This window comes from Aedes albopictus, chromosome 1 (assembly GCF_035046485.1).
Source record: "Aedes albopictus strain Foshan chromosome 1, AalbF5, whole genome shotgun sequence".
NCBI lineage: Eukaryota > Metazoa > Arthropoda > Insecta > Diptera > Culicidae > Aedes > Aedes albopictus.
The window spans coordinates 176,044,982-176,057,756 of NC_085136.1; the positions used below are offsets into that span (position 1 = coordinate 176,044,982).

The following is a 12,775-nucleotide window of genomic DNA, read 5'->3' on the forward strand; positions in this document are numbered from 1 at the left end:
AACCCCCCAAACAAACATCGTGTTTTGCGGAGAAATCATACCAGTCTCGAACAAAGTAACGAATTTGGGATTGGAATTAGACAACAATCTGTCGTGGACCCACCAAGTTAACGGTGTAATACAGAAAACCTACAACACCCTGCGAACACTTCGTCGCTTTGCTCCTGTGCTCTCCATGCCGACAAGGATGAAACTTGTGCAGTCGGTGATAATGCCCATCTTCACGTACTGCGATGCTGTGTATTATCCTGGTCTCACAGTTTCCCTTAAGGATCGACTACATCGATGCTTCAAGTCAACGCTACGGTTTGTGCACGGTCTTCGTCGTAGAGACTCAACCGAAGCCGTCCGGAGTTCAATTTTGGGACACGATTTGCCATCTAATTACAAGCTGCGGATCTGTTGCATAATGCGACAGGCCTATTTCAATCAATTACCCAGTTACATCATGGACCACATGCAGCAAGGACGCCAGGAACGTACCCGCTCCTTCATCGTCCCTCGCCACACAACGTCAAGCGGGAAGAGTTTGCTGATATACGGTGTCTCCTGCTGGAATGGCCTACCACTCGAAGCAAAGATGAAACCAACGTTGACGTCCTTCAAAGCAACTGTTAAAAGATTAGTTTAGAAGTATTGCAACCATTTTTGATAGTTTAATTTTTTGTGTAACTTTGTCCATGTAGCTTTTCAATTTAAATTATTTTCAAGTTCAAGTAGTTTTTGTAAATTTTATGTTTTTCCAACGTTTTACTAGTTTCTTCCGACAGTTTCCTTGACCCGATAAAAAGTGTAAACTAACTGGTTATCGTTTTCAATAAAAATTACAATTACAATTACAAACTTTACGATAGTTTTCAATACCGGTTACGCACACTTAATTTTGTGTACCGTGTTCGGTATAATTTTGACGAAAATAGAACAGCTGAATAGGGTAGAAGCTACAGTTTTGGCCAGCCCGGAGTTTTGGCCATAGTGCGGTATTCAGCCCGTTACGAACTAAATCGGCATAAATTTATTTTTTACTAGTAGATTCTAATATAATATGATGATTACAGCTGTGAAAACCATACATTTTGATTAAAAACAGGAAGAAAAAAATAATTTTCCTTAAAAAAATCAGCTCCCATATATCTATTTTGGCCAGGGTGCTTCTAATTTGGCCACTCCCATAAGAAATACACGTGATTGGCCAAAATAGAAATCAAAGTTGAAAATATGGCCAAAACTGTGGCAATGCTTCTATTTTGGCCAGTGCTACTTTTAATACAAAAATCAAGTATTAGCTTGATTTTTGCATTTTTCTTATAAAGTATAGATATACACCTTTCATTTGACGCATTGGTTGTATCCATAGGATTCTTGGTTATTTTTATAAAAATGATTTCCCTTAGACTGGCCAAAACCGGTGCCCGCACCCTACAGCTATAACGGATTGTTTACCTTTTGCACCCGTTTTTGACAGTTGGTGTACTGAGCCTCAGTAAAATCGATTACCGAAGCTACCGAAAGGGCCCATATAGCCGAGGCGGTAAACGCACGGGTATTCAGCATGACCATGCTGAGGGTGACGGGTTCGATTCCCGGTCGGTCCAGGATCTTTTCGTAAAGGAAATTTCCTTGACTTCCTTGGGCATAGAGTATCTTCGTGCCTGCCACACGATATACACATGCAAAATGGTCATTGGCAGAGGAAGCTCTCAGTTAAAAACTGTGGAAGTGCTCATTGAACACTAAGCTGAGAAGCAGGCTTTGTCCCAGTGAGGACGTTACGCCAACAAGAGGAGAGAGAGAGAGGAGGAAGCTACCGAAAAAGTTCTGCTGTTCTATTTTCGTCAAAAAGTACCGAACAGGCAATTCAGGATTGAGTGTGCGGTGGTTTCTCGATTTTACAGTAAATACTGTAATATATTTGACAGCAGATGCTGTCTAAATTATAAATTACAAACAGGTCAGTAATTATATTACCGAACTCTTGTAAAATAAACGATTATTACCGAAAAACTGTTCTTTTTCACTTTACCGAATTTTTCCTGCGAAATTTTTACCGAACAGCGAAAACGAATCTGAGTGTGTCGATGGTACGATCATTGTTTTTAAAATGAATTTACCTTAATACCACAACGATGGGCACACTTACCCTATATGGGAAAGCCCTGGTAAGCCTGGCTACCATTTCTTACAGATTTTTGACAAAAAATGGTGATACGGATTATAAAGATTTTTGAAAGGCAAAATACAGATTTAAATGTGCCAACACTGAATTCGATACGAAAAAGTGAAAAAAGTGCACTGTGCCATGGCAATTTTGGCGACTTTAGAACAAGCGAAACCGAAGTCGGGTTGGGGTTGAAATTGTGATCTCATCCAGTTTCAACCCAGGTTGGAACTGGATCAAAAAGAAAAACGGCATACACTCAGAAATAAGGATATTCATTAAATGACTATATTTCATTCATTTCATTACTAAATCGCAATTATGCATTAAGATTTCTATGAAATAGACTCTTAGTGCATATATTTTATAATGAGAATGCATAAATTAATTTAAGCGAGAGAATGTGTAATTTTTAGATACCTGTACGGCGGAAAATTACAAGAAAAGCAGCAGTTAAAAATTCTGTTTCTGTAGTTTCGGTTTTCGTTATTTTTTTTTTCAAGTATGTTTATTTATTTAGTAATATTTGATTAACTATTAGTACAACTCGAGAAGTTCCTGATAATGGATGCAGTGCAGTTCTACCATATCTGCGAGAAGCGATTTCAGAAAAATGGCGTGGTGAGTGAACCAAATCGGCCCCTTCATTTTATGTTACCACGAAGATTATCCTTATCCCATATTTAATTACATCATATCCTTTGCAGAGCACCAGATTGACATCGTGAACAGGTTCCTGTTAATGGATCAGGATATGGACATTCGGGCTTGGAATATTATTTGTGGGCTAGGATACTCTTCGTTAGAGCCCAGCAGGTTATAGGAAGTGAAGGATTCTCAGCAGAACCATTGAATGTTTAAATATTGAACTTTGTAAAAATGATTCAATTTCAGGTCTTTTTTTACGCGGTTTTGATTTACGCGGCCGCGTAAATGAAAACTCCATACAAAAAAAATTTCATCGTCTTATTTTTGCATGATTCGTCGAGAAATGGTTAGACTTTTTTTACGCGGTTTTTCGAATTTTGAACTGAGTTTTTTTTTACGCGGTACGTATCCCCCGCGTAAAAAAAAACCTGACTGTAAATTTATCAGCTTGAAACGCCTCATGTTGAATTTTAGCTGCTGATTCACCAATTTAATATATTGAAATGAAACACCTAAAGAGAAGCGGATTTTTACTTAAATTTATACATAAAATGCATAAAATTTAGAAAATATTACAAGGATCAACTTTTTCAAAAAATGCTAAAAAATATGCATTCTGAAAACTAAATGGTATAAAGTCTTGCTTAACTAATTCATATTTAGTCAGTTAATGCATGAACCCAGTCAAACCGCAATTTTGCATAGAAAATATTCAATAATGACTTTATTTATTTCTGAGTGTATGTTAACCTTACCTTTTTGTTCTCTTCGGTAAATTCAAATGGAATACTGGGATTATCTTTTGCCGTATCTCGATGCACAAAAAGGTTATCGCTGTATCTTACAGCAGAACTGCTGAATCCACGGAGATAACTCATCTGCAAATAATAACAATGACAGCTTAGTTTGTAATTTTATGAGTGATAACGCAAAAACCAGGGGGGGGGGGGCAATACTAATTTTGCCAAGCCAAAAAACCTCAACAAAAGCTGAAAAAGCCCAAAAAAGTGTTTTAGCGCAAAAGTTTTGCGGGGTTTACCGGTTTTTTCGGCTTTGCGAAACTAGTGTCGCTCCCCCCGAAAAAAAAACACTAAAATAAAACAAGTTGGACATTAGGAAAACTTATATAATAGGCTTAAACTGACGAACTTTGCAGAAATGTTCGAAATCGCTTATTTCAATGATAATAATATATTGAGTTTTAGTTAAACGAACCTTGGAGAAAATTTTGGAAGTGTTAGCCAACATCTTGAAGAAAAACTCGCTCAAATAAAAATATTTGCCGCGGAAAATTCGTTCGCTACAATTTTGTGAATCACAATTAAAAAAATGTCACAACAAGTCACAACTAGGGTCCCTATAATTAGAGTCTGGCGGACTGTCAATTTCGACCGGAGCCAATCGAGCATGACGTCATATGCCGTTTTTCTTTATTATCCAGTTCCAACCTGGGTTGGAACTGGATCAGATCACAGTTTCAACCCCAACCCGATTTCGGTTTCGCTTGTACTAAAGTTTGTTTGACGTTGTTTGTTTACACATTTTCCGCCAATCCAGTTCCAACCCAGGTTAAAAAAGAAAAACGGCAATAGTGTCCTCACCGATAAATGCTACACCGTGACGCCATGCTTGATTGGCTCCGATCGAAAGTGACAGTCCGCCAGACTCTAACTAGACTGACTCTAGTCACAACCATTCGCGGAGTGAGCCTCTGCACGAATTTGGCCTACTGCTCACTCCCACAGAAAGTTTGAAAACAGCGCGCACAGTAAAAGTCAAATTTGACTTTTACTGTGCGCGCTGTTTTCAAACTTTCTGTGGGAGTGAGCAGGACAAGGCAAATTCGTGCAGAGGCTCGTACCGTCTTCACAAACAGAGGCAAAATCCTGACAGCTGGCTGCCCACACTGAGAGATCGAAGTACTCTTTAAAGTACACGGAGAAATCAAACTACTTAATTTTTGGGTCGATTTTACTCAAAGCTGAGTATATTGAATAAACTAGTTACTCAAAATTAGGTTGTTTTCCCTCTTTCTCCCACCGATGTTGTCAAAAACAAACAGAGATGCATCTACCCAATGGGGGTCCTTGAGCCCACACGCTAAGGTTAGTTTACCCAAATATGGGTAAAGTTTACCCATAATCGCCGAAAAGTGCACATTCGCATTTTATGGGTAAATGCCCTTTACTCATAAATAGGTAACGACGCTTTACCCATATATGAGTAGATCCAATTTACCCATAAATGAGTTATTTTGCCATGTTTTGATTTGCATTTATTTCCAGTTTAATTAAGATTGAGAATTAAAATATCTGTTGTCTTATAATACTTAATAAAAAATATAAATTACGGTAAAAATCACTTAATTTATTCAACATATAATTGGATACCAGTGCCACTAACTGTGCCCCACCCTATGACGTTCAATAACTTTCAAAGCAATAGCTGGCACATTCCGGTCCGATGCTTGGTCCGATGTAATGCCTCGAAGTTCCACGGTTCCACCGTCATCTGTTGATTTCGCCTGCTTCTTTCCGGCGGTACTTCCAGCTCGACTTCCAGATAGTTTCTCCCCTCAACCACATTGCTCAGTTTCGTCGTAGAAGCCTTTCCTTTTTCTCACTAGGTTCCAACTTATCACGGATTCTTCAACGGATTCTCGGCATACTTGTCGCTATTTGTGGCCACATACTGAAACTCCTCTTGTGTGGAAGAGACATAGACTTGGACATAGATGATTTGCCTGTGGGAGAAAATTTAATAACGATGAGGTCGTGAGGTGCTCTTTTGTGAAGAATCATCACTAAACTTACCTTCCCATATATTGACAACACTTCCGTCGGTTCAAATATTCCTAGGCCAATTTCCCTGCGCTGAGAAAGCTGATGGTTTTGTCAAGAATATATTCCTGAGTCCGCAACGTATTTTTTTCACTATTCGCTATTGAGCACGATCGTCTATCGATAGAAAACTTGAAAATTAGTGGAGTCGGCAGTAGTCACTCTTTTTTTCTACACGCTAACCCTCAGCTACCCAGATTTACGTCAAAGCGACCCAGATCGAGCAAAACTGCAGTTACTCTAAAGTGGGTAAAGGTACCTTTACTCAAATCTGGGTTACCAATATTAGCTGCCAAATCTGGGTAAAGGTTACCCTGATGTTGACGTTAGTTATCAGGGTATTTTCTACCCATTTCTACCCAAATGAGTAGCAGAGCATTGACCATATGAGATTCCCCATAACTATTTCCAAGCAAAAAAAAAAAATCAAAAATAATACAATAATTTATGATTTGGATTATGTTTATTTCAGTAATTCATTACGCAATCACATCACAGACGAAGCACTATTTGTTTGTGGTGACTAGAAAATGTTGTTCCGGCCAAAGCTCCAGCATCCTCGCCGGCATTAAACTGGATCAGCAGGGCAGCAGCAAAGAATATCTGAAAATGTTTAGCATGTGTAAAAAATGATTTTGAAAAACAAAGCAAGAAAATTCTTACCGATTCACTAGTGTTCAGCTTTCGCCGCTCAAAATTTCCAGAAATTCCTCGACAGACCGCAACATCTAATTTTCCGCAGTTTAAACAGATCGCTGGAACCACTACCACTTATAGCACCGTGGCCATTGTGAAAATTTTTTGCAAGTCTCATTTACTCAGATGTTTACCCAGATTGTGACAGCGACAACCAACTAAAGAAAATGGGTATCGGGATTTTTTCAAAGACCGGTTTACCCAGAATCAGGGTGAATCTTACTCTTCTGGTGTGAGATCGATTACCCGGATTTTGACATCTGCTAATAACATGAAAATCCGGGTAGAATCGACCCAGCCGATGGGTAGTTTCAGGTTAGCGTGTATCCACGTTTCTATCGCGATGTTGCCAACAAGGAATATTTTTCATCCAAATATGGGTAAATCACTTTACCCAAATTTAGGTAATCTCTGTTTTCACATAATATGAGTAGACTTTACTGTTTTTTCTTAGTATATTTTACCCATAATATAGGTAATGCATATAAAACTCATATATGGGTAAATAAATTACCTATTTATGGGTAAACTGATCTTAGCGTGGCAATAAGCCAATTTTGAGTAAATGTAGGTGTTGTAGCCGAGAATTTTCACGGGGTAATTTCGGTTATTTCACGGTAGAAACGCGCTTTTACTCGGATTAGAAATTCACTTCTGTATTACGTCCATCTTAGGTTTTACATAACTGGTCAGTACAACAGTACACGCTAACCCTCAGCTACCCAGATTTACGTCAAAGCGACCCAGATCGAGCAAAACTGCAGTTACTCTAAAGTGGGTAAAGGTACCTTTACTCAAATCTGGGTTACCAATATTAGCTGCCAAATCTGGGTAAAGGTTACCCTGATGTTGACGTTAGTTATCAGGGTATTTTCTACCCATTTCTACCCAAATGAGTAGCAGAGCATTGACCATATGAGATTCCCCATAACTATTTCCAAGCAAAAAAAAAATCAAAAATAATACAATAATTTATGATTTGGATTATGTTTATTTCAGTAATTCATTACGCAATCACATCACAGACGAAGCACTATTTGTTTGTGGTGACTAGAAAATGTTGTTCCGGCCAAAGCTCCAGCATCCTCGCCGGCATTAAACTGGATCAGCAGGGCAGCAGCAAAGAATATCTGAAAATGTTTAGCATGTGTAAAAAATGATTTTGAAAAACAAAGCAAGAAAATTCTTACCGATTCACTAGTGTTCAGCTTTCGCCGCTCAAAATTTCCAGAAATTCCTCGACAGACCGCAACATCTAATTTTCCGCAGTTTAAACAGATCGCTGGAACCACTACCACTTATAGCACCGTGGCCATTGTGAAAATTTTTTGCAAGTCTCATTTACTCAGATGTTTACCCAGATTGTGACAGCGACAACCAACTAAAGAAAATGGGTATCGGGATTTTTTCAAAGACCGGTTTACCCAGAATCAGGGTGAATCTTACTCTTCTGGTGTGAGATCGATTACCCGGATTTTGACATCTGCTAATAACATGAAAATCCGGGTAGAATCGACCCAGCCGATGGGTAGTTTCAGGTTAGCGTGTATAGAAAATAATGACACGGAGAGAAAATCTAAAGTTATAACAGCTCTTCCCCCCTTAATAAGAATTTCATGTTACTATAAGTCCAACCTTCTTGGAGGCTTCGACACTCTATTCGAACGTCTAGGCGTTGGCTTCTGTTCAGATCGGCTTGGTTCACCTGTTACGTCCGGCCGGATAGGTACCTCTGGTACTCTCGCTGGTATCGGTGGTTGGTCATCAGGTATGGAAAAAGCAGGTGGTTTTTGTGGGGACTCCGCGTTTGTCCTTGTTGATGAAGCAGCACTTTGAGTGCCCACTGGCTCCGCAGTAGGCGATTGTTGGGGTGAATGCGACCGCAAGTTCCTTGGAGATGGTGGACGATCTACAAACGGCTCAGTGCGAAGGTTCTGTCCCACTTCACGAAGCTGGTCAATGTGGCGCTTCCAGATCCTGTTATCGTCGAGTTGTACGTTGTAATGCAGCTTACCTAGTTTCTCGACGACGTATCCATACTTCCATTTTTCGCTATCCAGAAAGTCACGAGCAGCAACTCTTCCTCCCTCCGGAATTGATCGAACCTTAGTGTCAACTTTATCCGAACACTCCGAGCTAGGCAGCATTAGATCGAGTCTGGATCGGATTTGGCGGTTGAACAACATCATAGATGGGGATTTGCCTGTAGTTGGGTGGATGGTTTTCCGGTAATTCAAGAGAATGTTGCAAAGCTCTTTGTGCATTCCCACTTTGTCGCAGCGAAGAGCTTTCATCTTATTCTTGAAGGTTTGGATGAATCTCTCCGCCTGCCCGTTGGTGGAGGGGTGGTATGGGGCACCCATTTTATGGAAAACGCCATTCAGCCTTAGAAATTTCTGAAACTCACCTGATGTAAACCTGAGTGTCGCGGACTGACTCAATATGCTCTCTCAGCGGGAGCCAAACATTGGGAGCCAAACATTGAAGATGGAGGTTATGTTAAACCTTGTTGAACCAGTGTGATTGATTGAAGAGTATTCTTATCTAGGTGCTGCGGATATAATCAAAACTGTTGTCACGTTATCCTCATTTGCCGCTGCCAAGCCGTTGGAAAGCGAGGAGAAGCATAAACATTGTTTTGAGCCTATTTTAGCTAATTTTGTCACAATTACCCATCACAATTTCCATCGCGAATGCAAAATAATAAACTTTGAACACGAGAGAAAAATCGGAATGATGGTGGATTGATCATGTTTACCATTTCCGAACAGCGTCGCGACGGCGTGTTTGACAACCGCGCTGAGAGAGGTGGTTGCAAGAAAATTGAACGCCCGTGCGTGTTCACAAGCTGTGTGCCGGGAGTGTGTAGGTGTGTGTTAGCTAGCTTGAAAAATAAAACCGTTTCTATTCGCACCACCTAGATGTAAACTGGACACCATGATCGCTAACCAGTACACATGGTATTCCGTACGTCGTGAAGAATTCCCTGCAGGCGTTGATTGTTGTTGCTGTAGTGATGTCTCGCAAGATTTTGACCACTGGCCATTTGGAATAGGCGTCGACGAACACGATGAAGTAGGTTCCCATGAAAGGTCCAGCGAAGTCTACATGCACTCTTTCGAATGGTTGCTTGGGAGGTTCCCAACAATGTGTTGTAACCTTAACCGGGTTCGGTCTCGTCGATTGGCAAGATGCGCAGTTTCTAACTAACTCCTCAATGTCCTTATCGATTCTTTCCCACCAAACATAGCCTCTGGCAAGCGATTTGAGACGTGTAGTACCGAAATGTGCCGAATGCAGCTCTGCGAGCACCTTGCTGCGAAGCTCGGGAGGTACATACACCCGAATGCCCCGCATTATGCAGCCTTGCTGTAGAGAAAACTCGTTCTGGTCCACTCCAAATCGCTCCTTACCGTCTACCATTTTGCCATTCTTCAGTCCTTGTAGTAGTATCTTAACCGAACTATCGATTGCAGTTGCTTTCGACAGCTCTTCAACTGTTAGCGGGAGGGTTTCGATGATACTTACTTCCAGCAAATCGCTTTCCTCGACAACGTTATCCGGTGTTTTGACATTCAGCGGAAGCCGAGAGAACGCGTCTGCGTTGTAGTGCTGCTTCGTTGGTCGAAATTTAATCGTATAGTTGAAGGACTGCAAGAACGTTGCATAATGCTGCATACGCAATGCAGACATTGTTGGCAAACCTTTCGCTTCATAGAATATTTGTTTCACGGGTTCGTTGTCTGTATACAGCACAAATTTGCGGCCGTACAGATACTGGTAGAATTTTCGGATACCAAACACTATGGCGTATGCCTCACGGTCTACTTGTTTGTATCTGCGCTGCGTTTCATTGAGCGTTTGGGACGCATACTGAATCGGCCTTTCAGATCCGTCCGGAAAGATGTGGCTGAGCACCGCGCCGACTCCATAAGGCGATGCATCGGTTGCCAGCACTAGCGGTAACTCTGGATTGTAATGTACTAGGAATCGATCCGACTGCATTTCCTTCTTCACATTTTGAAAAGCTTCATTACACACTTTGGACCACTTGAACGGCACGTCATTACGCAAGAGTTGATTGAGCGGAAAGATTGTCGTGCTTAATTGCGGAAAGAATCGTCCATAATAGTTCACTAGCCCAACAAACGATCGCACTTGGTCTTTGTTCTGAGGAACAGGCATATTCTGCACAGCATCAATTTTCTTCTGCACTTTGTGAATTCCACGGCGGTCAATAATGTATCCACAATACTCGATCTTTTCCTCAAAAAACTGGCACTTATCGAGATTCACACGCATTCCATATTCACTCAACCGTTTCAACACTTCAGCTAGTCGCTCTAGGTGCACTTTATCATTCGGCCCGGTGATGCGAATGTCATCAATAAACACTGTGACGCCCGGTATGCCACTGAGAATTTCCTCCATCAGGCGCTGCCAAATAGCCGGCGCCGAGCTTACGCCGTACATGAGTCTCGTTGGCTTGTACAGACCCATGTGCGTACTCAACGTGAGAACTTCCTGTTGGTCAGAGTCCACCTCCAGTTGAAGATACGCCTGAGACAAGTCGATTTTCGTGAATTAATCACCACCCGCGACATTTGCAAACAACTCCTCCACAGTTGGAAGAGGATGTTCATCAACGATCAACCTCGGATTTACTGTGATTTTGTAATCACCACAAAGACGCACTTTATTGTTCAGCTTCATTACCGGCACCACCGGCGTAGCCCACGAACTATGGTTAACTTTCACAAGCACTCCATCCCTTATCATCTGCTCGATTTCCTGCTCGACAGCTTGCTTGATCGAAAACGGTACCGGTCTAGCTTTCAAGTAAACCGGTTGAGCGTCTGGTTTCAAACGCAGCTTTGCTGTTAACCCTTTAACTTTTCCCATTGCACCATCACACACACTGTTGTATCGCGAAATCAGCTCCTTCACCGCTTCTGACGTATTCTTCACCGGACTTATTTCCGAAACGGTATGCACTTCTTCATAGAATCTTCGCAAATCAATGTGCAACGCTTTCATCCAACCTCGCCCCAGGAGTGGATGCTTCTTGGTTTCCGCAACATACAGCATTAAACGGTAGGTATTCTCAGCATACTTCACGGACACAGCGCATCTTCCGAGCAATCGAATTGCATTACCACTATAGCTCACCAGCGATAGATCGGCTGGACTGAGCTGCACACTCGGAAAAAGCTTCTCTTTATCACTGACACTGATAACCGTAATAGGAGCACCGCTGTCGATTTCAAAATTCACTGCAGCTTGATTCACGAACAGTTCAATCCAGAACTTATCCACACGGCATGACTCGACAGCGTTATCATAGAGTCCACAGATTTCATCGGTGTACAACAGATCAATGTCTTCTTCACTCGACTCGCCAGATTCTAGCTGATGAGTGTCGCTTCTCTCAGGAGCACGGTTCTTCTTTTGGCAAACCCTTTGTATATGGCCCACCAAACGACAGTAGTTACAGACTGTTTTGATATGCACACACTTATTCGCGAAATGTCCGACACTACCACATCGATAACAAGCACTCCTCTTTGCATCACCGATGGTAGAATTTGAACTTTTTCCCGCACTTTTCGCTTTGGCACTTTTGGTAGCTGGATGTTCCACGAAGTTCATTTCAGACTTGGCACGAGACTGGATTTCTTGTCCTCCTTTCGCAGATAATTCCATTGACACAGCGAGCTCACGAGCTCTATCCAAGGTTAGACCATGAACCTCCAGCAGTCTTGCTTGAATGACCCGGTCCCGGAGACCGAATACGAACTGATTTCGAATCGCCGTTGGTAGATAATTTCCGAAATTGCATGTGATCGCAAGCTTTCTGAGCGCGATCAAATAATCGTCGATGGACTCGTCCATTCTCTCGTCTCCTTGTCTGCGGCACCAGAATCGGAAATTCTCAAGGATTTCCAACGGACGTGGATTGAAATGACTCTCGAGCAACTGAACGATGTCGTCGTAAGACTTGGTTTGCGGCTTCTCCGGAGCTAGTCTGTCGGAGACTGTGTCATATGTCTCCCCTCCCATGTAGTGGAGCAGCATTGGAAGCTTTGCATGATCCGGAACGTTGAACAGCAAAAATGCACCTTCCAAACGTTCCACCCATCGCGACCATTTCATTTTATGGCGATCGAAAGGCTCAATGGTGAACGTGGAGTGCATGGCAATTGGAGCAAGCACAGCCGCAGCCGGCGGCGGAGGAGGCACCAGATTAGCAGCAGGATTTCGTCGATTTTCATCTCCAGCCGGCAAACCTTCATTGTTCGACATCCTCGTCGTCAATATTTGTTGTAGCCGAGAATTTTCACGGGGTAATTTCGGTTATTTCACGGTAGAAACGCGCTTTTACTCGGATTAGAAATTCACTTCTGTATTACGTCCATCTTAGGTTTTACATAAC

General features: G+C 41.9%; 2 protein-coding genes, 1 long non-coding RNA gene and 1 other non-coding gene across 4 annotated transcripts; all 4 read right to left on the reverse strand.

Moving 5' to 3' along the window:
- Window positions 1–2,639: 2,639 nt before the first annotated feature.
- Window positions 2,640–4,422, reverse strand: LOC109426551 (uncharacterized). Its single transcript, XR_009996286.1, has 3 exons — window positions 4,408–4,422; window positions 4,022–4,176; window positions 2,640–3,684 (listed from the first exon to the last, which is right to left on the reverse strand). It is a non-coding gene; the product is annotated as an uncharacterized LOC109426551 (transcript).
- A 730-nt stretch (window positions 4,423–5,152) lies between these two features.
- Window positions 5,153–8,715, reverse strand: LOC115264990 (uncharacterized). Its single transcript, XR_009996287.1, has 5 exons — window positions 7,533–8,715; window positions 6,566–7,472; window positions 6,310–6,500; window positions 5,620–6,249; window positions 5,153–5,549 (listed from the first exon to the last, which is right to left on the reverse strand). It is a non-coding gene; the product is annotated as an uncharacterized LOC115264990 (long non-coding RNA).
- A 531-nt stretch (window positions 8,716–9,246) lies between these two features.
- Window positions 9,247–10,842, reverse strand: LOC134289927 (uncharacterized protein K02A2.6-like). Its single transcript, XM_062856746.1, has one exon. It carries the CDS (start codon window positions 10,840–10,842, stop codon window positions 9,247–9,249), a length of 1,596 nt encoding a protein of 531 aa, XP_062712730.1.
- An 84-nt stretch (window positions 10,843–10,926) lies between these two features.
- LOC134289928 (uncharacterized) lies at window positions 10,927–12,645 on the reverse strand. Its single transcript, XM_062856760.1, has one exon. The coding sequence runs from the start codon at window positions 12,643–12,645 to the stop codon at window positions 10,927–10,929; it is 1,719 nt and encodes a 572-aa protein (XP_062712744.1).
- Window positions 12,646–12,775: the final 130 nt, after the last annotated feature.

Bases quoted from the DNA above. Each gene is read 5' to 3' on its own strand.
- LOC134289927 (XM_062856746.1), bottom strand. From the start codon at position 10,842: ATGGGTCTGTACAAGCCAACGAGACTCATGTACGGCGTAAGCTCGGCG.
- LOC134289928 (XM_062856760.1), bottom strand. From the start codon at position 12,645: ATGTCGAACAATGAAGGTTTGCCGGCTGGAGATGAAAATCGACGAAAT.